At 44.8% G+C, this 26,280-nt stretch overlaps 1 protein-coding gene across 3 annotated transcripts in view; it reads left to right on the forward strand.

Annotated features, from left to right (window-relative positions):
- The window catches only part of clip2 (CAP-GLY domain containing linker protein 2), a 33,893-nt gene continuing 7,613 nt past the window's right edge, over positions 1-26,280 (forward strand). The window contains exons 1-13 of one of the 3 annotated variants that reach the window (XM_086225865.1): positions 1-502; positions 2,484-2,706; positions 10,739-11,241; positions 12,510-12,634; positions 13,764-13,977; positions 16,975-17,172; positions 17,265-17,368; positions 18,135-18,195; positions 19,493-19,597; positions 23,039-23,422; positions 24,212-24,787; positions 24,876-24,933; positions 25,400-25,483. In XM_086225865.1, the coding sequence (XP_086081991.1) occupies positions 2,595-2,706; positions 10,739-11,241; positions 12,510-12,634; positions 13,764-13,977; positions 16,975-17,172; positions 17,265-17,368; positions 18,135-18,195; positions 19,493-19,597; positions 23,039-23,422; positions 24,212-24,787; positions 24,876-24,933; positions 25,400-25,483 (2,524 nt within the window). In that variant the 5' untranslated portion in view covers positions 1-502; positions 2,484-2,594. Of the gene's footprint in view, positions 503-2,483; positions 2,707-10,738; positions 11,242-12,509; positions 12,635-13,763; positions 13,978-16,974; positions 17,173-17,264; positions 17,369-18,134; positions 18,196-19,492; positions 19,598-21,278; positions 21,330-23,038; positions 23,423-24,211; positions 24,788-24,875; positions 24,934-25,399; positions 25,484-26,280 lie in introns of all 3 variants that reach the window. The other 2 variants (XM_086225866.1, XM_086225867.1) reach the window with 2 other exon arrangements.

Consider the following 26,280-nt stretch of genomic DNA (forward strand, 5'->3'; position numbering starts at 1 on the left):
CTGCTTCCCGGCCCCCTTTGTTCAGTCTAGCCGGTGGGTTGAGTCAGAAGGAGGCTGTGCTAACCCCACAAATTCAGACAGTGTGTGGGAGCACCGACCACAAAAAGAGGAGACCGACAAATTATCAGCCGGGAGTGGATTTTAAACAAACACGGAGGGGGGAAAAGTTGCCTTTTCGGAATTGCTGATGCTGCGGCGGGGTGGTGACAGTTTTCAATCCCTGAAACGAGGCTACGTGTCGGTTATCGATGCTCCTCGGTAGCTTCCTTAGCTGCCAGGCTGGAATGAAGTGGCAGGGCTAACTGCTAAGCCATCACCGGTCTGTCTCCCCCTGACACCGTGCAGTTGTTGCCATCCTCCACGCGCTGACTCTCCCTTTCAGTTCCTGCTTCAGCATCCATATTTGCATCCCAGGGAGTGGCAACCATTAATCCTCCTTTCCCTGGGAGGAACAGCTAAAGTTCCCGGAAAATCTTCGGACTCTTTAATCGCACACAGGAAGGTGAGATTTTTGTTTTTTTGTGCTGATTTCATGTGGGATCTTTACCGTGGGAGGTGGTGGGGTGTTTTAAGTGAAGGGGAGCGTGGATGGACCACGTTGCCGCAGTAGCTACAACAATGGATCAAACTGGCGTTGGGTTACATTTGGTGGAGGTGCGCATTATCACCGGTTCCCATCCCCGCTGGCAGCAGAATCAGGTGTGGATCGGGAACGTAGGCCCACGCGTGAGAGGTAGAGCCTGGAAACCACCGCAGTAGACAGCCCGGGGCCTGATTTTTGTCTTAATTTATCATTCCCAAAAAAACTCATCATCCTCTTTAGATTTTGTATTGTTTTTGTGTCAAATAACACGGCTCAGAATGTGCTCGCCGCCCTTATCACTGTTAGATAAAATCCCCAACCAGATGTGCTAATTGTTGACTATTAAATCTTCTTTATGGAATTTGGGCCGTGAATTATTGTCCACTTGGGCACCACAGTGGCCCTCAGTCATTATAACCCTTGTGGTAAGTTGACCATGAGGTAATATACATGCAGTGAGGTGTTATTAATGCACCGCCATCATTTTTATTATCTTTTAATTGGTTACCAGGTGAACATCAGTGTGTCAGCTGATACCCAGCCACTAAATGTGGCCAAGTGCCACCAAACACAGAACCAAACATGACGAAATCTGCGCCGTCTTAAGTGTTTGGTTGCAAGTTTCTCTGCCTTGCTCAAAGGTATTACAGTAGCAGTGTGGGATTGCCACATGGGAAAGAGCCTATTAATTTCCGTTCCCCCCTGTGGGTTCAGCAACCAAATAAGTCAAGTCTAGTTTTATTTATAGAACCTAAAAATCACAGTTGCAGCAGGGGGCCTCAATCTGTACCAGGACCCCACCTCCCCGCCCCCCCCCCCCCAACATGAATGACACCTTTAAGATGGTCAAAGAAATGTCAGAAACCTGAAGGAGATGAGATTCCTCTCACCAAGCTGGGGATCTGCTCACCATAGATGCAGCTAACAAGTACTAAACGCATAATATTATAAAATGTACGCTGCCTGTTCGCCCAGTTAGCTCAGACTAATACAGGAAGTCACTTCTTCTTCACTGCTGTAAACCGGTAGTCTGCAGCTGACGTTGTTTGCACCAGCAGCTCCCGTGTAACACCAGCAAAGAAGGATTTTATAAGTCAGGAATGCGTCAAATCATGTGACATCCTCCATCGTGTTTCAAGAAGCAAAAAAAAAAAAAATATATATATATATGTATATATATATTTATATTTATATAGACCCACAACACTTCTAGTCAATAGGATGACCGTGAGTTTGGAGTAATTTAGCCAAAAACACAGGTCTGTTTCGTTTGAAGTGTTTTAAGAGGCCGTTTTACCTGTAAATCTAGAGAATTTATTGCGGCTTTATGTTTCGTTTTGTTTTTCTTTCACCCTTGCAACATTTTAGATTCATCCAGTGTTGCTAAAAATACACTTTTTTTTGTTGTTGTTGTTTTTTGGAAGTCATGCTTGGATAGAAAATCTTGATTTTTTTTTTTTTTTAAATTAGTGTCACGCGCACAGACGTGAAAAAAGAGGTCAAGAATCTGAACAGAAAGATTTCGTCGCCCTCTTAAAATAATTGGCTGTCGACAACTGGAGACAAAACATCATAAGGAGTTGGTTTAAGAAAAAAAAAATGTCAAAAGATGATTCAGGCAATGATTCCAAGAAGGCGACGATTTCTAACAAATAATATCAAACAAATATTCCAGCCTGATGCCGCAGAAGTTGCTGACCTACAACAAACGTTGCAGTGTCATGAGGACGGCCAAACATGTCTGGGTTTTGACCAGACATGAAACCCAATGTGGATTAAATTAATTTATCACAATTATTTCAACCTTAAAGGAGAGCCGGCGGTTCCAGCTTGTCAGTTCTTCCAGGTTTGGAGGTTTCGCCCCTCATTTTTGGCTTAACCGTTTAATCTCCTCTGACAGTGAAGCATGGAGAGTGACAGCCGCCGCTCCCACATCTAGTGCCTGACCCAAAAGCCTTCGTCACCCAGGGAAGGAGCTCTCAGGTCCTGGCCGTCTCCCTGCTACTGTAGAATGAACATGCTCAAGTCCAGCGGATTGAAAATCCCTGGCCGTGGGCCCAAGCATTCCAGCCCAGTGGGAAGGACCTCTGCGGGTGGAACTTCTAGCCCCGTCCCTAAAGACAGTAAGTTACTTCCTGCTGCTGACCTTGTGGAAACAAAAAAAAAAAAGACTTATGCCTTCCAGCTTCTCATCCCCGGAAGTGTGTCAGACCGTTGATTCATGTGGATGAGTCACCAGAGCACAGCTGCAGTTGGCCACATGTGTTCAAAGTGTTTTCATACAGGGAGATAAGAAAGCGACCAGCGCCAAGCTGTCAGGGTACCAGGAGAACGTCACGGTATTAAACTTGGTTCAAAAAGAAACAGTCCTAAGGCCCATAAAGGTGGACGTGAATCCTGATCTAACAGAGCAGGCACCCAGTGTTGCAGGCGCGTTAGTCACAGGAACTGAAACAACTGGTCAAGTTGTCTGATGTCAGAAAATCTCAAGGCCGTCAAATAATAATGTGATGTCTGTGCTTCGATATGCCCCGCCCCTTTATGTAATGCGTTCCTGGCAGCCTCTGACTTTGATCTCAGTCATTCTGCTTGTCATCTCAGTTACTGACATCTGGGTCGTTATGCCTGTCATCAGTGACATTCTGCCTCTCATCTCAGACATTGTGTCTGTCATCAAGGCTTAGGCCTGATCACGCCGGACCTGTTTGCAACTCGTATCGTGAGTGTTGGCGCGTCGTTGCAGTCAATAATCGTTGTCATTTATCGGAGTAGCCGCACTGCACTGAGCAAGCATCTCTAATTTTTTTTTTTTTTTTTTTTTTTTTTGAGGCAAGTCTATTTTTTTTCCCTAATCTTGTGAGGTTGTGGTCGTCCAGATATTTAAAAATGACAGAGTCTCCCTGGAAACGGCTCTGTTTGTGCTTCGGGGCGGACGGAACAAACAGAGCTCCCTCCAGTGAAAACCCTGCTGATGCAACGCGGTGCACTCGTCTCCACTGTATTGACTCCGCCCAGTTCGCCACACAACTGGAAATTCCATCACCAATAACCACTTTGCCAAAACAAAGCACTTGAAAGTATTAAAAAAGAAAAAAAAAAAAAACATTTAACAGAAATCTGTTGTTGAAAAAGAAAAAGAAAAAAAAATTGGAAGCGTAAATTAGTACCACATGACTCTGACCTAACAGCTACTGGCACTCTGACTACCAACCACAATTAGACATTTCTGAAAATGCAGCGGAATCCAAATTACAACCCCTGTCCTCACAGAGTAAACACAGCTGCTCTCATCCTTAAATGTAGCCGCACAGTTTCTGCTCACATGACAGCTCCGGCCCACCAGACCCACCAGCGCATGTTGGTCTAAATTACAACTTCTCTCCCCCGGCGGAAGCGAGTACAGCAGAAGAAGAGCCAGTCTTCTTTGGTTCGATATTTCTTCTCATCCCTGTGTGTAAAGGGAGGCTTTTTATCGGAGGCAGCTGCGAGCGCGTCACGGGTCACGTTAACAGCGGCATTTCACCAGAGAAGGGAAACACGGTCGTCTCACAACAGGAAGTGTCGGGAACGACTCTAAACTGTTTGTAATTATTCCAGCACATTGCTATTTCATGCCATATTTAACCGAAGGAATGGAACAGCCCGAATCCCAGCGGTCACCAACCTTTTCCGTCTCAAGCTCTTCTACGGTGTCGACGGAGAAGCGCTGGATCTTCCTGCTCAGATATGCAGTTTTTCTGACGAATCACCGCTGAAACGATTAGATTTTACCCACTTTAAAACCGGGAGATGGAACTGTTCAGTCTGTCAGGGTGATTAAAGGGAAGGAAGTGAACGCATCGTGATTGCAGGTTTTCAATTTTTAACTCTCCAAGTTGTCGAAGGTTTATGAGTTCGTCGTAGAGATGCGGGATGTTGGAGCTGTTTTTCAGTGTCAGATGTACCAGTCTACATGCTGCAAAAGTCCAATCTCAACAACTTCTTACATCTGAAGGACTAATTTTAGTTGCAGTAAGCGCTCCAAATCAAACCATCATTTATAGGATACGATACAGAGCACAGGTTTGAGTGGAGTGAAAGGAAGGAACAGTTCAGAATACTGTTGGACAACATTTCTGTGTATTATAATCGTCTCTCTGTGGTGTGTTGAGTCCATTTCTAAACACAACTCTCTTTCATTCATCAACCCAGCCTGGAGGTCATTTTTGTTCTCTCCGCGTGGAGGCCGGAACAGCTTGAATTGTGTCTGAAATAATCCCCAACTCTTCCATTACCAGCTCAAAAAGTTAATCCCTTAATGTGGCGTGCAGGACGGCAGCCTGTTCCCCTGCATCTGTCACCGGAGGTAGATGTCCTGATGTGACTACCGCTCATCAGATCAGCAACCAAACTCTCACAGTTTGTTTCCTCCGTGCATGAGCTCATCAGTTGGGTCGCTTCCTGTTTACCCGCCAAAGAAAACACACAGTCACGGTGGATGCAGTAATGCTTTCGTGATCGAATGTGCTACAGTGGTCCGGTGTCACCGTGTCGGCGGGGAAAACGTGATCTGTTCCGCACAAAGAAGGTTTGACATTTCATAGAGTTGATCATGTCTCGTAACATTTTAATTATTGACAAGTGAAAGGTAATAAATCGTCTTTTTTTTTTATATCGACTAGGGATTCAAAACTGAACCGTTCAATACATTACATTCCAAGGCTCCATTGTCACTGTGTGTCACTGCACACACACACACACACACACACACACACACACACATATCCTTGTACTATATCTTTGTGAGGACTTTCATTGACATAATACATTCCCCTTCCCCTCACCCTAAACCTAACCATCTCAACTGACTGCCTGACCCTAACCTTGACCCTAAACCTAACCAGAACCTGATTCTAACCTCGACCCTCAGAAGAATGTCCTCACTGTGTTGGTTAAATACATATTCTAATCCTCACTATGTAGCAAGTACAAGAACACACACACACACACACACACACACACACACACACACACACACACACACACAGATTCAGATAGCTAGTGACCAAAATGCTCCTTTCCCCTGAGAGTCAAATGACCCTGAAGTAGATGAGGCTATTTGACATCAACCAGTGTGAACGCTGTAATTTGCTCTCAGCTTCTGCTGCTCCCAGTCAGTCACACACACACACACACACACACACACACACATACACACAGAGGTTGGACTTCAACAACGTGGTGGCGATGAAACCTCGTCACCCCCTCTCATAACTTCCACTTTCTGTCGCAGCCACAAACGTTCCTGTGTTCAAGCAGCGATGCTCTAACATTGTTCAGTCGCTGCTCGGTTAGAAAAGATAAAATAATAACCACAGAAACACCGTCACTGTCCACCATTCCGCTTTTACTACAGCTACTAGATATTTTATATCCTGGTGGTATTTTCACATCTTTCACCTCTCACCGGTGTGGCGACTGCATTCGTGACTTTGAAAAGACACCAGAAAAAAAGCCGATGGTTCTGCGCGGCTAGCGAGGCCTCGTTGAGTCAGCGGAGGGAGTCGTTTCCTGCTCCAGATCGCCTCAACACTGGCCTGACCTTGATCACCTCTCAACCCCGCAAACATCAACAAAACCAACAAGGTTTGTTGGTTTTAGCTGCCAAGACTGTGGGAAGAAGCAGCCACGATGTCGTCAGAGTTTAGTCAATTTGAAGAGCTGATTTCTTCCTCTGGAGTCATCGAGTGGATGAAGGAAAGCATTTTTCTTCTGAAGTATTGCGTACGAAAACACCAGAGCAGTGCCACGTCTGCTCTACCCTAGACAGCTACTTTCCAAAACAAAAAAGAAGTTACTGGCTGTTGCCTTTTTCAACACATGCAGCTTCCTACGTTGGTTTGGCTCTCATGAGTTCACAGTTTTCACATGTCTTGTACTTACAACACCTCAGAAAGCTAGTTTACATAAAACTGCCTCCCACACACACATTTCTGACACTGTTACAGTTTTCTAACTCTGAATCAAGGGCAAACAAAGTGATGAAAGGATTCGAACCCTCCCTCTAGCTGTGCTCACAGAGCAGCTTAATGAATGCCTTTGAAGACAGTCTGTCCAAAAATGTGCCTGTCGAAAAATATGCCTCCTTATCTGCAAAAATGATCATGTGTTGCCTCTCTTCCCAGTGGCAGGATTGTCAGCCAGTGTGACGTTTTAGCATAGACGTGCCGGCGTGATTTCTCATAGTTGAGTTGGTTCGTTTCAAGCGTCAGCTGGTCTGAAGATTCCAGCATCCAGTGGAAGGTTATAATAAACAAAAAAAGCAATCAGTAGTCTGTTGGTTGGTTTGTTTGTTTTATCATGAGGTATATGTACTGCTTTTTTATTTGGGCCCTAAAAAGAAGTGGACTGGCAGGGTACAGAGTTTGTTTCAACCTTGATTACCATCCTAATCCATCAAATCTAGAAACAAATTAAAGGGACGGTGTTGCTGTAGCTCCTGATCACTTAAGTAGAATGACGCCATGCTGTTAGCCTCACTCAAACATGACATAGCTACACGCTACGGTCACCGGTGAGGCTAACAGCATGGCGGCACTGACGTTTCCTGAAACAACTCGGCACGTCGAGGCTTCAGGGTGCTTTTACTTCTCCAGAGGAGCAGTATAGAGGCACTTGATGGCTTATTGAGTATCTGTTTGTGTTTTAAAATTGGTCTCCATTCACTTCAGTTGTTTGGAGTTGTTTCTGTCCATCGGCATGAGGGTGAGTAGATAACCACTGAATTTTCATTTTTGGGTCAACTACCCCTTTAAAGTGCTTCATTATATTGATGCAGCACTCCTCTCAAGTCAGTATTGCCATGAATTTGTTCTGCTTACTGATGTGCAACATTGCCGACAATTGAGTGGAGAGAGAGAGAGAGAGAGAGAGAGAGCTACCTTCAGCTGAACACACGCTTCAGGAGTTTTAAATCCTGATCAGTTGTTAAATCTGTTTACGTCACACCCTAAATGAGAATCTTCACGTATCCTATCTCCAACAGTAATGACACACAACAGGATCGTATTCATATGATGGTGTCTGAGGCGAAGACCCGCCACCTCACGCCGTCGCGCTTACATGTGCTCATCAAGAAGCAGATGTAAACAGAACGCAGATTGGCACGGGGCAACAAGTAGCGCTTCTCAGTGAAACGGACTGACGTGTCAGGATGTAAAAATTTTGGCGAATGCACGATCACCACAGGTTCTTAAATGAGAACTCAACAGTGAGCTCAACAGTAGTGCTACATAGCTAACTAGCTAATGTTGCCTAGCAACTCCACCAGCTGCCCCGCCACTGCTTCCTCATTAGCTGAAGTGGTTCAGCTTGGAAAGTACTGATGTAAACGTACCCATTTAAAATCCTAAAAAGTTTGGAACGATCGAGGCAGACTGAATGCATACCCCCCCCCCCCCCCCCCCCACACACACACACACACACACACACACAGATCACCTGGTACGGGGCAACAAGTAGCGCTTCTCAGTGAAACGGACTGACGTGTCAGGATGTAAAAATTTTGGCGAATGCACGATCACCACAGGTTCTTAAATGAGAACTCAACAGTGAGCTCAACAGTAGTGCTACATAGCTAACTAGCTAATGTTGCCTAGCAACTCCACCAGCTGCCCCGCCACTGCTTCCTCATTAGCTGAAGTGGTTCAGCTTGGAAAGTACTGATGTAAACGTACCCATTTAAAATCCTAAAAAGTTTGGAACGATCGAGGCAGACTGAATGCATACCCCCCCCCCCCCCACACACACACACACACACACACACAGATCACCTGGTAAGATAATCAGTTATGACTGGCCCTGAGTGCCAGTCAAAATTTGACCCATTTTGCAGCATGTAGTCAAATTTCTTTGTGACAGTTCAGCTTCCAGCAAGTGCTACAAACACTCAAAAATACACTGCAACATGAAAGAAATGGCTTCAGTTATTCAGGCAGTTTGCGCATTAACAGGAATATGACTTGGAACAAAGAAACTCGTGAAAATGCCTCATTCAAAAATATTGTCATATTTAGAACAAGGTCAATAGTCAAATTATTGCTGCATATGGTAACAAAGTCACTGCCAAAATCTCATTAAACACCGTCCAGTGAACAAGCTTTCAACCATGTGAGTCCATGTGATGACACGAGTCCCAGATCACCTCCAACCTGGCGGCTAAATGAAGCTAGATTTGTAACAGTAAACGCAGCTATGACTGTCATTCAAACAAGATCAAGTGGGGTTTTCATAACACCCGTGCTGGAAGCCAGAAGTTGTCAAGTTATTAAAGCTACAAATTGTTTTTTTAAAAAAAAGAAAAAAACAACAGCAACAACAACAACAACAACAAACAAAAGAAAACAAGCTCAAAACATTCCATCTGTTACCGTCTGCTGCTTAGTCTCAGTTAACCACCACTGACGGCAACAACACCACAGCAACGACAAGAGAAAAAGTAATATCATACAAACAAGAAAGCCGCGTGTGTGTGTGTGTGTGTGTGTAACCAAAGTAGGCAGAGATGGAGGGATAATTGGGAGGAGGAGAAGGAGGAGGAGAGGAAGCTGTGGAGGTTTCATTGTGTGAAGCTGATGAATGGTGGGATTCAGATGGTGGTGGGAGGCGGCCAAGCACAATGGTGGAAGTAAAGGTTGTCTGTCCACTCTTCCTTCTGTCGAGGATCCTTTTACCCTTGCTCTCCTGTTGCCCCGGCAACCCCAATCACCGCTTAGCTCAGGTTTTAAACCCCACACTTGGTTAGCTGGGTAGCTATTTCCAAAACACTGTCATGTTGAAGAGGAAACGTGCCGCTAAATGTGGTCAGTGTGTGTGCTATATTGACTCAGAGTTCTGTTTCTGTTCTGTTCCTACAACTACCAGGATGCATTGCTTTAAAAACTTCAAGGGCTTTAATTTTGCATCTTTCTGAGGGAATTTATTTTCGAACTGGTTCGATTTGGGTGATCCGCGCACTGTGAGGCTCCCAGTGTTTGATTTTGCGGGCAGTGAGCAAACTTTTTCTTTTTTTTTCCCCCCAGCATGGTGGCGATCAGACATTCAAACACAGAACGACTCACAGCTGATACTGATGTGCATCAGTTTATCCCCGGCGACCTTCACGTGGGCACTTTATAGATCAGTGAGCGACCCGGGTTTGTGCTCGTCAGCTGACACTTAATGTGTGAAATATTTTATTGATTTGAGTTAAAAAAAAAGAAAAGAAGGTTGACTCCACATTCTCTTTGAAAAGTCTGAGCGCTTTGTTGCTCATCTGGAGCGATGTAATCACTTTGTCAGTAAGTTTTCTCCCAAAATAAATCTCCTCTAGACACAGCACATTCCTGGAAACTGTATCATCAAGTTCAGACCTCTTTGATGTTGCACCGACTTGTGCTGAATGTATCTCACACAACAACATATGGGAGCAATTGGGGCATAAAGCACGAGCGATGGGGCTCGAGAAGCCCCAGGCCCTCTCTCAGGGTGTCGGGGAGGCAGCCCTGGCACCAGCCATTCCTGCACACACACACACACACACACACACACACACACACACACACACACACTCTGACATACACAGATAAGCACAGACTTTTACTGGCAGTGCGGTGCAGCAGACCGCGTGCTAAATGGCGCCCTGATCAGTTTACAGGCTGCTGTGGGAAGAAGAAAAAAAAAAAAAAAAGGAGATCCTGCTCATCTATGTGTCAAACAGGCACTATCACGGCACTGAATGGCAGGGTTAATCACCGCCACATCTCAGATGTGTCTCTCTGACCCACTTTTCTGGAGGAATTAGCGTCGTCTAATCTCGCACAAACTGCCCTGTTGTGCTGGATGCTGCCAACCAAGCGTGTTTTTTTCTTTCTTTCTGTTTTGTTGCCAGCATGACACGGTCAAACGGGATGAATAGAGTGAAGGCGATTCTGCTGGACTGCGAATGAGGATGATCTCACAATGTATGCAGTGTTTCAAACTGGACCCTCCAGTGGGGGAATGTTTTATGTTTATATTAAGATGACATGGTTACAATTAGATTGTTGACATAGAGTGTATTTTATTAAATATTAAACTTGTTCTTCCCCGGCTTTTATGTATAGACATTAATCTAGAATGCGCCTCTTTTTCCCCCAGACACTCCTCTCAAGGCCAGCACACCGACTAAAATCTCAGAGGAAGGTGACGATGTTTTGGGGGATTACACGGTGGGCGAACAGGTGTGGGTCAACGGTGTAAAACCAGGAGTTATCGCCTACCTTGGGGAGACCCAGTTTGCCCCAGGACAATGGGCAGGAGTGATACTGAATGACCTAGTTGGGAAGAACGATGGTTCGGTGGGGGGCGTGCGCTACTTTGAGTGCCAGCCCCTCCAGGGCATCTTCACGCGCCCCTCCAAGCTCACCCGGCAGCCGGTGGGAGAGGGAAGCGACAGCCACTCCACCGACTCCCTCAGTGTCCAGAACGTGCAAGGTGGCGGCGGCGGTGCCCCTCCCGGCCAGCGGGTGGTAGTGCCGCTCAGAGAGGGCCTCCTCAACAGCGCCGTGAAGACGGGCAACGAGTCAGGATCCAACATGTCTGACAGTGGCTCGGTTAAGAAAGGCGGGGATAAGGATCTTCGAGTTGGAGATCGAGTTTTGGTAAGTAATGTGTTGAACCACAAGTCTGGAAACAGTAGTGATGTCATTGCTGGTTAGGGATGGCTTGACACCTCTTTATGTCTGATACTACACCCTTCAGGATCTTCCAGTACCAATACCACTGCCTTTAGTGTCTTTTAATACTGATAGCGACACCTAACACCAGCCTGATACCACAGCTTTGGGTTCGTTTCAGGTTCTCAGTCATTTCAGCTTCACGAAAGCCTCATTCGACGGATGCATGTAAGGTGATATATGATGGGACTCTGTTTTCCTCTGTTCCGTCAATATTCAACCTTTGTCTAACCTTGATTACACCTTCACCAGGAGAGAGACCAGTTGTATCTCCTTCTGGCTTGTTTCATCAGCGATGAATGGAACGATTGGTCCTGGCGGGGTCACGTTGCCTCCAATCCACTGATGGGAACCGGGGGTAGTTGCACCAGGGGCCCTCCTACTGGTCAATATTGTAAATCAGCCCGGATTACTTTCAGCACTTAAGAGAGGAGAAACCACTGCTGACACATTGATCAGTGGATCCATCTATTTCCAAATCTTCTCCTGTGTCATCTCTTACTGGGATGTGTTGCTATCCTGTAGCCTGCTTTTAGAAATACAACACGACCTCGAACATTTTGTTAAAAAAATAAAATAAAATAGGTAAAAAGTATGAAACTCAGATTGTAAACACACACACTTGAACACACCATTTGGTGCTGCTCTTTCGCAGAGTGGAAATCTTGGTCAAACTTTACGTGTGTGTGTGTGTGTGTGTGTGTGTGTGTGTGAGAGAGAGTAAATAGTAGTCATCTAGAGAAGACATGTTGCACAGGATATTTCTAAAGTAACTGTTGAAATGAGAGACGGACCCCCTCAGAGGCTAAACACATGATTACCGTCTCCGTTTACCTCGGCACTTCAGATGTCTGATCACCCACAGCGAGAACAAAAACTCTCTGCTTCGCGACTGTCGACATTTACCAGAGGAGGTCTCTGATCCCGGAGAGTCCAGCTGAGGTTCTCTTAGTTTTTCTTTTTTTCCTCCCAGCAGCTGACGTTTACAAGCACATTTCTGCATTTCCTCGGAATGGAATTCCAACCAAGTGAAGGAACTCAGCCGTTCGCTAATGACTTCATTCAAAGATTCTTCATCTATTCTTCCTCTCACTCAGAACACAGTGGACGAAAAGAGTTCTGCAGGGCTGACATGTTCTCGTAGACCAACAGCAGCAGCAGTCTGATGGTTTTCCCTCTCTGTCGTCTGTCAGGTTGGAGGCAGTAAGATGGGCGTCATACGTTACATGGGGGAGACGGACTTTGCCAAGGGGGAATGGTGTGGGGTCGAGCTGGATGAGCCCCTGGGGAAAAATGATGGCGCAGTTGCTGGAACAAGGTAAACACACACACACGCACACACACACACGTAAGATGTATACCGTATATATATATATATACATCAAACTCTTCAAATTCCTTTGCTTTTTTCCCTTAAAAGGCAGTGGAGGAGCTGCAGATCGTCCTGTTTTTCCCTGCGAACTCACTGCCTGAGCCTGATTTTATCTTCTCATATGTAACAGTTTTAGAATATTTGTCATTTTCATTTCCTCACCGAGGTTTTCGTCTCAGACCGGCGCACATTCCTCTTTCTTCATTTGCCACAAACCGTTTGCTGTAGATGACCTTTGTCGGCAGGCAGTCGCGAGCCAGGCAGCGCAGAATGAATCAGTTGCAGTTGCCGAAGACATATTTACCACAAAAGCAGTTCTTTGTTTAAAATTCATTTTGGGATTTTGTTATTATTGGTTGTCATGTTTGTATAGTTCCCAAATACATATATATTCATGGTTTATTTGAATAAATAGAAAAAGAAGGCAAGAAGTTTGAAATCCTTGCATCTCCTGTCAGAGGGAAAAAACAGAGATGATAGTGAAAGAAAGCATAATGTATAATTTATTGACAGTGACTTTTAAGCTATTTAAAATATGCAAATTTGACGTCAAGTAAATAGGCCACAGCAACACGACATCGGTGCATTGATGATACTTTGATTTTCAGTGGTTCTTCAGCCTGCCGCTGTGGCAAACTGTCATCAACATTCCCATCTTTAGTGTCTGCTTGGAAATGATTTCAACTAAGTATGCAATATATTGTATTTCACAACAAAAACATCATCCATACACTTTAAAAAAAACAAGAAAAAAAATCCCCCCCAAAAAAGCCAGGGAGCTTAAACACCTGAGGTGTATAAAATCACTAAGCTGTCTAAAGTGCTCGGGAACCCATGTAGTGCCCGGAGGTCATTTGTGGGCTCCTGTTGTACCACATGGTACATCCCTTAAATGAAAACCCCTAAATATAGAGTAGGGAGGACTGGTTTTCACCAGAATCAGAATATCAGAATTTTTGCTTTCCATTCTTTCCCAAAACTGACTGCAACGACTGTGCTGACTGTAAAGTAGTTCCTTTGCCGGCTATCGCCAATCTGTGACCTCCTACCTCTCCCTCCCTCTCACTTCCTGCAGATATTTTCAGTGTCTTCCCAAGTTTGGCCTGTTCGCTCCGATCCACAAAGTGATCCGCATCGGCTTCCCCTCCACCAGCCCCGCCAAGGCCAAGAAGAGCAAGCGTGTAGCCATGGGGGTCTCCTCTCTGGCCCACAGCCCCAGCAGCTCCTCTATCAGCTCAGTCAGCTCTGTGGCCTCCTCAGTGGGCGGACGACCAAGCCGCGCCGGACTGGTAAGATAGCTCCCGTCTCTCAGCCACAGACCACCTGGAGCAAGCAGAGAAACTTTTTAGAGCAACTTGAGAAAGATGTATTTTTTTTTTGGCAGTTTCCATCAATATTTTCTATTGAAATACATTAAAACCCATATTTTAATGTCAATATAGATATTTTACACTCCTTCCTGGTGCAGATTAAACAAACCAAATATGACATGCTCATAAATGAGCTTGAGAGTTGCTGGTAGGTAGCATTTTTTAGCCCCTTTTCCTGTTTTAATGCTCAGCTAAGCTAACCAGCAGGGGGTTGTTTAACTTGTGACTAGAAAGTTCATCGATGTGTACACCGAACTTATTCCTTTTAATAGAGAAAGCAGGTGGCTTCAGTGAAGGTGTTTTCTCATTAACCACAATACCGCACCTGGCCTGCTACGTTTGAGTAAAATTGTATGAATATATATATATATATATATATGGCGAATTTAAAAATGTCCTCACATGATTCATGCAGGACGCGAGATTAGAAAACAACCTTGTCTTATTTTCCTAAAACACAGGGTATTTTTAACCTTTGAATTCGCTTTTGTCACCCGGAGTCTCAGGAAACCCACATTCCCTCCACAAATCCAAACAATGAGAAGACGAGCTCCTCCGCTCTCTGCTGCATGGAATTCTTATCTGTTGAGCAGCTAATTACAGTTTTTGTTGCAGTGTGGTGTGAGGCTCTGATTCACTGACCGTGCATTTTGCTACTCTGTGACAACTCCCGCGGCTCCAGTCCACCTCTTTCAGCAGAGCGTCTGTAGAAATAACACGCTCACGGACGGCTGACGGTGAACTGAAATAGATGAATATCAGGCAACTTTAAATTGATTTTAGCTGCTGGTCTTCAGCCAGAACTTTATAGACACTTTCCTTAATTGCTGGCAGCCAGGCAGCACTAAGAGGAATTAGCTGAGCATGCTCAGGGTGAGGAAATGGCTAAGATCTTCACAATATGTAACTTTATATCAGGCTGCTGATACAGAAGATCACATTTGATTGGCTTCTTTGATTATATGGAACTTGTACGCAAACAAAAGCAACTGCAGAACGACAACAGAGCCTCCTCCTGCTCAGTTGCTGCACAAGGTATTGCAAAGAACTCAGTAGGTCTTATGTCCATCCTGTTGTTCTGTCTTCCACTCTTTTGATGACATCATCTTTGCCGCACCTTCTTCCTCGGAGGTTGATGAGGGAATAAGTGGACCAGCTAGTGCTCATCGCCACCGACTGACGCCGAATAAATAAAAACTCAAGTTTGCGATACCTATGGATAGAAAGCTGGCATGTGACTCCTACAGATCATAAATCATCTGTTTTGTTGAGGAGAAACTGCCCTTAACTTTGTACATCCTCATTATAAATGACTGACATCAAACATAGATGAGCCTCACAATATCTTTAACTGAAAGTCCCAGTTATTTGCTTCTACCCCTTGATACAGGACACGCCTACATGGAAGAGAACACAACACAAAAGCAAGAATTTTTACAGAAATGTATTGAGAATGTTGAATATTAGATTTCAGTTACAATTTAGGGTCCAGTGAGAAGATATTGGGCGTGGCTTAGGTGTGACAACGGCGAGCCGCGCAACGATGGCGGCGATGGAGGTTAACGCAGATGCTAGGATAGAAGTGGAGAGTTCTTCCTCTTTGAAAGAAGGGAAAAGAAAGCCACTGAAGTTGTTCTCACCCTCGTTTTTACTGGCTTCTGCTTCTACGTCAGTTCATTGATCTGATTGGTTGAACCGTGATAGAATTTGATGGACAGACGCTTCATCCAATCACCTGCCAGAACTTTTTTTTTTTAAGTTTGAGGTTTTTTTTTAGTTTCTGTGTGCGTTTCAACCTTACACTAGTCTGAGAGGGTCAGTTGGAACTGTTTCTTACTTCACCTCTGTAATTTTTTTCTATTTGTCAGAAAATAACAGAGTTCTCAAAAGCTTCTGTGAAACGCATCGGTTCACCACAGCAGACAAACAAACAAGCAGCAGTATTCTGGTTTAAAAGAAGCCATCTTGTGAGCAGAAGGCCAGAGATTCAATCTCCAGACCGGCAGGATAAACCTGACGGGGGGGGGGGGGTGAAGTGAAGAAGCAGCGTTTGCCCCTCCCTCATTACCCTTCTCCAGCTGCCCAGCTGAGCTGATAAAGGGAAGAACAAGTGGAATAAATTCATAAATGATTACGTCGGCCTCATAATTATTATGATATTAAATTCCAGAGCCTTTTCTGAAAGCTTTGAAGATGTTTTTCCTATTGGAAAAATTTGAAGGAGTTCCCACTTAAGGTTGAATCTCCCGATCCAGGATTTATTTAAGCGGTTGAAATATTTCCTCAACTAAAATTTGAAAGTTCTCTCCGATTATTGCCAGCTCAGACTTGACCTTTTTCCTCTGAAACATTCACACCTTCATCTTTTTCTTCCTAGCCTAACCACCACTTCTCCAACTAAAGAATTGTCTATATTTTTCTTAATTTTTAATTTCAATCACCACCCATCACACCGGTGACCAGGAGTAACTGTGTGATCACTCTGAGCTTATTCTTTCTTCATGGGCTGTAAATACCAGATTATCAGCAGGCAAAACAAAAAGTCAGGATTATTTGTGAAATCCCAGTACTTTTTTATTTGCAACTTTGGCTTTCAACTAAATTTCCCCTTGTGAAAGAAAACTATTTTCTGTATTATGCCCTTACGGAATAAAGGCGGGTCTGACAGGAATCCTGGCAGAGAGCACACTCTAGTGGTGACAGGAAATAATGCATCTCTTAGGATTCCTTTGATGTGAAACTCATGTCACAGTTTTCCTAAAGGGACTTTACTTCCCCAAATCAGAATGGAAAAATTACTTATACAGAAATCGTAAGTGTAATTATGTCCAGTATATTCTGATATAAGACATCTGCAGATTTTGGGGTTTCCTGTGCTCATATTTCCTAACGTTTTCTCTCTCCTCCTTGGTTAAGCTGACGGAGACATCGTCTCGTTACGCCAGGAAGATCTCGGGCACCACCGCCCTCCAGGAAGCCCTCAAGGAGAAGCAGCAACACATCGAGCAGCTGCTGGCGGAGAGGGACCTGGAGCGAGCCGAGATGGCCAAGGCCACCAGCCACATCTGTGAGGTGGAGAAGGAGATGAGCGTCCTCAAATCGCAGCACATGCAGGTACTGGTCTGGTACTAATGATCTCACCTGAACACCTTGAGTGTCTCTTATAGTTTTACACACATGAACAAATACCGTCTTTATGACTGCAGTACATAACGGAGAACGAGGACACTCTCCAACAAGTCAAAGCCATGTTGGCCAGCACGCAGAAGGATAAACTGGAACTGGCCAATCAGCTTGAAGAAGAGAAAAGGTAATATCACAAGTGTATCATTTCCTTAGTCGGAAAGCATCGCTTGTTTGTTTGTTTTACAAAAGTGATCATCAACAGTCTTGACCGTCGGATCCATACCAAATTGATAAGTTTCTCATCTTCCACCTCGTGGATACCAGCCTCATTAGCTTAGCAACCAACAACCACAGCTGTGCTTATTCGCTTCTCCTGCTCTACATCTACATGCTCTCTACATGCTAATGCTACAAGTGCTAATGAATTAAGCCGAGCAAAGCCCCAGATTTTTCTCTTCTTCACTAAATAAGGACATGTCGTTGTTTTTTTTATGAATTTCAAGTTAATTTCTGTCCTCGCTTCATCTGTACAAGAGTATAATAAGGAAGGTCTTAGCTTAGCACAATACTTGGAGCAGAGGAAAACACTAGTTTTCTTGTTGCAGAGGAAAACACTAGTTTTCTTGTTGTTTTCCTCTGTCAACAGCTAAGCTAATTGTGTCTTCCAACAATTAAAAATTCAAGTTATTCTCCTTGCAAGGAATTTTATGTTTTATGTTACCAGAGTTGCACAGTAGATGTCAGGAGCAGAGTTACAGATAGCCATGTAGCTTTGATCCCTGCCTGTGAGACTAAACCGAGGGCTTAAAACTCCCTGTGTGTGTTTATGTAAAAACAAATTAGTGTGTAAGGGTTTGAGACATGAATGAGGCCAAATGTTGCTGACTAAAGTCAGGACAATATCCTCGCTTTTACCCTCTGAGCTCCATCTCACTCAACGTCTTTTACAGGAAAGTGGAGGATCTCCAGTTCAGAGTGGAGGAGGAGTGCATCACCAAAGGAGACCTGGAGGTATTTATCGGTGTTAGAATATCTGTGCCTGCACGTCAGTTGATGTCACGGCCCCAAGAGAAGGCTGCAGTGTGTTTCAGTAGATTGTTCTTCATGGTGTACAAGTACACATCATCGCCAGCACAGTAAAACCCTGGAGATCTAGGCACAGAGGAAGATGTGTCAAGGGCATGTAGAATAGATGCTAATGTCTTTGGCTTTATGATTTGGATGCACCTAATTAAACTTGTTAGTATTATTCCATGAACAAGGAGCTTAGATGAGTCAGTAACCGGCTTTGATTTACAGCTTCTCCCCCCACCACAACACAGCTACCTCCCATCAGAAGAGGCTTTCATTTGCAGAATATTTTAGGGAAAAATTCCACCAAACCTGAGGAATGAGAGGCTGAGATGACTAAATATGGGCCTCATTTTAAAGGTGCATTCCACCGTTTTTGGGGAAATGTGCTCATTCACCGTCTCCCCCAGAGACGAGACAAGAAGACCTCAGCAGGGACCTGCAGTGACCGACTGACCGCTAACACAATGGATGGGAGTGGATGGTAAATGTTAGCATACCACCGTCAAAAATGATCAAATAGAGAGGAAGTAGTCCTCCTCATCGTCTCTTCCAAAGTCAGCCATGATTAGTAGTAGCAGTCGCTTCTCCAGTCGTCAGCAAAGGTTTTGTTTTGTCGACTGAAGTTACATTTGGGCTTCATGCCAGTACGATCAACAAGGCCGTCGGTCGGCTGATAACCACGGATGTATTGGTCGTGCTCTGGTTATTTAATAGTGAATATTATGTTCAACTCTAGTTATACCAATGCAGACAAAGATAGTTCTTGAGAAAAATGCATGAAATGACTTTTGACAGAGTTATGCTAACATTTCCCATCCATTACCATTCATCGTGCTAAGCTAATTATGGTCTGACTGAGGTCTCTGTGAGTCTCAGCTCCCTAATGGATGCACATAATGGTCTGGCTCTGGGGAGGTTGTCGAAAGATTGTATTTCCCAAAAGGTTAGCATGTTCCTCTAAAGCCATGCAAAAAAAAACCAACCAAACACTCTCCTTTATGTCCCTTTGGAAAGAACCTGAGTGGAAGATAAATCATCGTTTCAGTCAAATTCTGTTTCCATGCTGCAGCCTACAAAGCTGCCCTCTCCTCATCCTGTTGACTGTTCTGATCTCTTTCGTTCCCATTTGATCTTCCTGGGTCTCTTTCCCTCTGAGTCTTTTGTTTTTTTCTTGTTCTCCAGCACTCTCTTTTCTCCTTTATGTTTTTTTTCTTCTCTTTATCTCTTTCCTTAGACTCAGACAAAATTGGAACATGCTCATATTCGTCAGCTTGAGCAGCTCCTGCTCGCTGAAAAGTCGAGAGCAGAGGCGCTTCAGAAAGAATTAGAGAAGAGGAGGGTAAAAAAACCAAAGCATGATCCCCCTGCCTGTATCCTCGGCCCTGTGTGGATCTGTTTGCTTCTGTGTTTGTAGCCGTTTGACGCACAACCTTCGCAGGCCGAGGTTTCATGTCCAAATTTAACTTGAGACCTACTGATTTTAAACAACACATGGAGGGTCGATCTGAGACTTCAGAGGCCCCTAAAAGAATTTAGCGCATCTGTTGCACTCTGAAGCCTGAAGTCCATCTGTTTAGTTGATGATCTTAAAATGACTCACAGATACACAGTAACACTGTAAAGAGGCTGAATAATTTCCCAGAACAACATGGCACTCGCGGCACGGTGGTGCAGTTGTCGCCTCACAGCAAGAAGGTTCCGGGTTTGAGCCCCGGCCCGGGCACGAGATCTTTCTGTGTGGAGTCTCCATGTTCTCCCTGTGCCTGCGTGGGTTCTCTCTGGTACTCAGGCTTCCTCCCACAGTCCAAAGACATCAAGAGGGGATGAGGTTAATCCAGACTCTAAATTGACCGTAGGCGTGAGTGTGAATGGTTGTCTGTCTCTATGTGTTGGCCCTGTGATAAACTGGTGACCCGTCCAGGGTGAACCCCGCCTCTCGCCCGAAAGCCGCTGGGATAGGCTCCACCCCCCCGCAACCCTTAACAGGATAAGCGGTAGAAAATGGATGGATGGATGCACTCCAACATTTATCCTTTAGCTTGCAAATAAATACCCTTCTGTGTATCTGTCAGTAAGATGAAGTGTGTGATGTACATGTAATTCTTTCACAGCATAAGCAGAGCTTGCTTGGCTCAAAAAAAAAAATCATCATCATCATCCCTGCAGCGCTGTGTCGCCCACTGATAAATTTTGTTGTTTTTTGGGCAAAAATGCAAAATAACCTACATCAGGCTTTGACTGCACAGATAATGCTACGGATCATTTTCCTTATGGACGTTAAATGCCATTTGGTGATTTAAATGAATATAAAATGTTAGTTTCTATGATCTGACATGGTTTTGTAACAGTTCTGGGTTCGTGATGTTGAGTTGTGTTAGCATAGCCGTTAGCACAAGACGGTAGCCACACACCCAACAACAGCCACAGTGCTGTTTTTTTGGGGGGGAGGGGGTAGCAAGCTGCAAGACATCAACATTCAGCTACTACCTGAGGCTACAGGAACTAACTAGAGGCCACAAAAAGTCAAAAATAGAACAGGAGCGTCACCCTCAAGCTCTGGAGAAAGTAGCTATAACGCCTATCCAGGCAAGATAAGAATGTCCTGAAGGAGTGTTGCACCATTTCCACTGTTACAGAGAGGCAGCATTTCCCAATAGCTGGTCCTTCAGACACATTTACTAACTAAATATGACCACGTTTGACCCAGACTACCATCTAATGTGGGCAAAGTGATGTGGATCTCAACAGCTAGCAGTCCACTTGTTATCAGATCTCTCAGGGCGCATGTTAAGTCCGTGTCTGAATAGGGGTCATTTACCATCAGTGCTTTAGTGCAGCAAAGGTAGTGTCGTTTTCACCTCTTTGACATGCAGCGCTGCTCCCCAGAGAGAAGGCCTCTTCATTAGTAGACCCTGGCAACCCTAATCCAACCGTACAAGCGTGTGTCAGGCATCAGAACATGAGAAAACCCTTTGAACGGCTGGATTCCTTTATGCAGTAAGGTCTGCTTCTGCCAACAGGGAAGAGGCAGCCATCATGCAGCATCCTTGAGGTTGGGTAAGAGAACCAAGGTGACAATAAAGATTTCACTTCGTTTTGGCTTTGATCCGCTGCTGATCTCTCTCAAATCTTGACTTCAAATCGACCTCAGACGCTGTGGAGGACATTAACCTTGCACAGACGCGTCTTACTCTGTCACTCCTGTGTGTGGGACACACACTCTCTGAATGCTGCTCGGGCAACATCTGCAATAGGAATCAACTAGCGACTGAACGGTCTGGTAGATTGTTTTCCGAGATGAATTTAACATCTGTGCAGCAGGTCTTCCTTCTTAATCTCTTTGTTTTAATTGGAGACAAGTGCGTGTCAGATGTTTGCTGTTTGTCTGCAGTGTGACTGTGTGGAAGTTTGCTTATTATATTTGCTTGGCTGCTTCTAGGTGATCAGAGAATGGCTGTGCTCGCCTCTCATCTTCCACTTTTTGGCACATTTAGTGAGCTGCACAAATATTTGGACAGTGACACATTGATCCTTTGGCTCCTTACTTTTAATACTTTAGATAGAAATGATACAATGACTTCAACATTCAAGTGCTGGCTGTCCAGTCTGATTCTCAGGCAGCTGTATCATGTAATGAGTCTTAATGGTTTGTTTGGATTTTTAGATCCCCTAAGAAAAAGCCGGAGTGCTGCCAGTGCTTTGATGGTGCCCTAAAATATTAAGCAAGTTTACGTTTGGTCTGCTAGAAAAGGCACAGTGGAATGCAGCAGTAAGATCTGAGTCATTTAGAGGACTTGATGATGCCTGAATAAATATTTTCATTTTCAAAATAAATTAAATGCAATCTGAAAGTGGTTGCTCATCATGACAAACCTGACTCTTTTGTTCCCCTTCACCTCAGTGGATTCATGATTATATGAAAACAATAATTCAACTGTTAACCTTATTCTGACATCTCTTCACTGGAGTGTCCAACCAGGTCAGGTTATTTCCCCCCCAGTTAACTGCAGCCAGTGTCTCGAAGCTCGTTGTTTTGGGTTTCCAGCAAACCCTCCAGCACCCCCATGAACACGGCTAGAAAAAGTTCACTCTATCAACTCCAGCACTCCTCATGTTCACACTCTATTTCTGCTGTTTCGGTCTCCTCCAGCTCCCGAGGGAAATATCGGCCTGTTTTGCTGCTAATTGCTCCTCTATATTCACTAGCGAGACGCTAACTTTGACTGTCTGAGGGGGAATCAAAACAGTTTATTTGCAGGCTGCAAAACCACAACAATGGCTTACTAATCTGACGATCATTCTCTGCGGCTTCAGCGTGGTGAGTGACGCCATTGCGCACGGTGATTTGATCCAACGCTGTAGTTTGCGTCGATTCTTTTAAACAAATATCCAGCTACTAGCACCACTTGGAATGTAACTTCCCCAGGAAAATGTCAATCCTTTACTTCCTAATAACTATGAAGAAAAATTGCCTGAACGTCTTGGGTTGTCTTTCATCAGTTGTGCAGCAGGGAGCCAAACAAATCTGTCACTGTCCATTTATGTTGAAGTATATTTGTAGCATATATGTTTATATTTACTGGAATGCACTCGACTGTTTCCAAACCTTGCAAGGACCTGAAGACTTTTCTTTTTCCTGCACATAAATTCACCTTTTCTTTGGAATGACGTCTTGCTGTTGCAGGCGCTTCCACCTGCAATGAGGTCATTCTTTTGAGAGGCTGTCGTCTTGCACCGGAGTGTTCAGCTGCGGTGACCAATGTTGTTTCTCTCTCATCAGCAAACCACAGTTGAAGAGCAGAGTCGCATAATGCAGCTGGAGCAGGAGCTCAGCCTCCGGAGAGCTGAAATCGAGACCCTCCAGGTTCAGCTCAGAGGCCTAGGCCCAACTTCACAACAAGCCAACGGCGGCGACGACACCCCAGGGTCCGGCAGCCAACTGGAGACCCCCCTCCTGCATGAACAGCTGCTGTCGGTGGGCCGCGAGCACTACAAGGAGAGCAGTGAGCTTAAAGAGAAGTATGAGACAGTGTTAGCAGCGAAGCAGCAGGAGATCGACTCGCTGAAGGAGGCGGTGGATAAACAGAACCAGGAGATCAGCGAGATGAAGCAGAAAGTCCAGCAGGCCACCAAGGAGAACATGGACATGATGGACACCTGGAAGGTATCCTGGTCTACTCCCCTTAATCCGCTGCTGACATCAGAGAAGCAGAGTCGAGTCATTTTAGTGTCTGTGAAACCGCATAAGGGATTTTAACCATCTGGACCCGTGTGCCACTTTGTTACACACACACACACACACACACACACACAAAATGTTTTCAAAACAGACAAATATTATTTTCCCCTTTCACTGACTTAATTTTGTTGACTAACATCAGTTCAGATCATAAATATGAAATACTCTTTCATTTTTCAATATTTTAACTCTTCAGATGCCTTTTTTTGTCACGATGCCTTCAGGGAAAGAGATTCGTAGGGATAAAAAATCCTTAATACAGCAGTACAGTTTTATTTGATTTGAGTTACATCTACACTCACACACACGCACACACAAACACACACACACACACACACACACACACATATAAACACCAAAATGGCGCCACAAAGCCCAGAATGAGACTCGGAAAGAATACAATGCGTGTTGCTCTGATAGCTGTAAGATCGATAGTTGTAGTCTTAATGGGTTTAAATGGAACGTAAAAGGACAAATTAAACCATTTTGTGTATGCAAAGATTGGTTGACCCCCCCTAAAATATACAATTTTGCCAAATTGTATGACATAATTATCTAAACGGCAAACATGGTTGAAAAATGAAACCTAAAATGTGCAGAAGTACTCTTAATGGTCTTGAAGGCAGCGGGTACCCATCTTAGAGTCATCTTTTCATGTTTGACTGTTTCATTGCAGTATTTGCATCTGATTATTCTCTTCTCAACCCACAACAGGCTAAATTTGATTCTTTAGTGAGCGACCACCAGCAATCCCTGGAGGAGCTGAGAGCCTCCTTCAGTAGCAATCATGCTACTCCAGCAGGCCAGGAGCTGGACGCCCAGGAACTGAGAGCCACTCTGGAGAGCCTGAAGATGGAGCACCAGCTGGAGTTGGAGAATCTCAAGGCCAAACATAAGATTGAAGCAGCCATTCTGGCCAAGGAACGCGAGGACCTCAGCACTCGTCTCCAGGAGGCCAAAGACCAGCTGGCTAATGGCAACCAGACATGGAGGACTGAGGTGGAGGCTAAAAGCGGGAGGCAGGCGCTGGAGGAGGCGAACGATAAACTACAGAAGGCGGAGCAGAGGCGAGCAGAGATGGAGAAGCTTCAGGTAGAGCAGGAGAAAAGTTCGGAGGAGCTGAGAGAGAGACTGGAGCTGTCAGAGAAGAAGATGTCAGACTACCAGGCCTTGCAGAAAGCCCAGGCGGAGAGCCAAGAGGAGATCCAGAAACTGGAGGAGAAGCTGAGGGTGACGGCAAACCAGCTGCAGGCCATCCAGGCGGACCGCTACACTTCACGCGACGCAAACGTGAGCCATAGCTAACAAATCCAGGCCATACTTTCAGGTTGCTGATATGGTGTCATGGCTTCATGACCCTTCACAACTCTCTCCTCAGGTGATAGAAGATAACGAGATTTCAGATGAGAAGATGAAGCTGAAACAGAATATTGAAGGTGAGGTGTCAGAGCTCTTTTATCTTAATAATAATGACGTCTTATCATCACGCCTGGGTCAAGAGAGAATGACAGCAGGTGTTTAAGTCTACTCAACATGAGTGCTTGATTTTTGCATCGTATGTAGAGTGAAATGGCTGTCCTGCCTCCAGCTGGGCAACACGGAGATGTTTCAGCCTGTTTTTGGCCTTGACTTTGAGACACGTGATTCACTTTGAAATCAGCAGCATATCCCATCACAGCCTGACCAGCAGCCCGCGACCAGCGAATTTCAGACATGGCGGATATTTTGGCTGGTTTTCGTCACGCTCTCACACCGTGTAAAGAGAGTTGCAAGCTGTTTCCCTGAATCTGGTGCCTTTTTTTTGAGTTGTTGTTACATAATGTAGCAGAAAGGTCTCAAAGTTGATCTTGGGCTTCAGCTTTAGATCGCAGCTTTGTTTATTGTTGTTTTCTTTATCTGCAGAAACGATGGAGAAGTTACTGAAAAGGGAAAAAGAAGCCTCTACTCTCACCTCCCAGGTTGAAGCCCTCAAATCACAGATCGCAGGTACGCGTTCCGCAGCGGCTGTTGTTCTCCTCCAAGCACGACTGTCCTTTCTTGTCTCGCCTCTTGATGTTTTAACATCTGCTGAGAGGTGATGTCGCAAAATAGTGCTCATACATCAGGTGGCAGAAGAGTATCCTCTTCATTTTAGGACCTTGTGTCCGTGCAGTGCTAAAACCTGTATTAGCCACAATGGGTTCTTGTTTTAAAACAAAAAACAAAAAAACGGAACAATTGATCAACGTGTTATCCCATCATCTGTGATATTGAGTCACTGACCTCCATTAATTTAATTCAATCAGCGCTGCGCTCTTCACACACCCGAGTGCTTCCTGCCTGCGCCGTCAAGCCGAGTCGACTTATTGTTGGATCGTGTTCATCTTCTCCGTTAACCTTCTTTGATCGCCGCTCAGAACTCTGTCGACCGCCTCCCCTTTGAAAAGGTTCCTTCACATCAAAAGATCTCAAAACCTGCTCCATGTGGTTTAATCAGATTGACACCCTTTGAAGAATGGCTTGTAAATAATTTAAAAAGAGAAAAGAGCCATAAGAGCGACGCGAGGCGTAGTTGAACTACGAACTGTCTATTTTCTTATTGAAAATAAATCTGTGCAGTGTGATGATCTTTTCAATGAGTGGACTTCCTCATCGATGAGGTTACAGTTTACATTCATGAACACATTCACCAAATGCAGGGGAAGCAGAGGAAACGTTTTGAACATTCACAGAATTTATCAGTCGCAGCGCCTCCGCTCCCTGTTTGTCCCCCGTGTCTCAATTAAAATGTTCTTATGTACACG

The sequence above is a fragment of the Aulostomus chinensis genome, chromosome 15, assembly GCF_037954235.1.
Source record: "Aulostomus chinensis isolate RoL2024-O1b breed Wild chromosome 15, RoL_Achi_v1.0, whole genome shotgun sequence".
NCBI classification, from domain to species: Eukaryota; Metazoa; Chordata; class Actinopteri; order Syngnathiformes; family Aulostomidae; genus Aulostomus; species Aulostomus chinensis.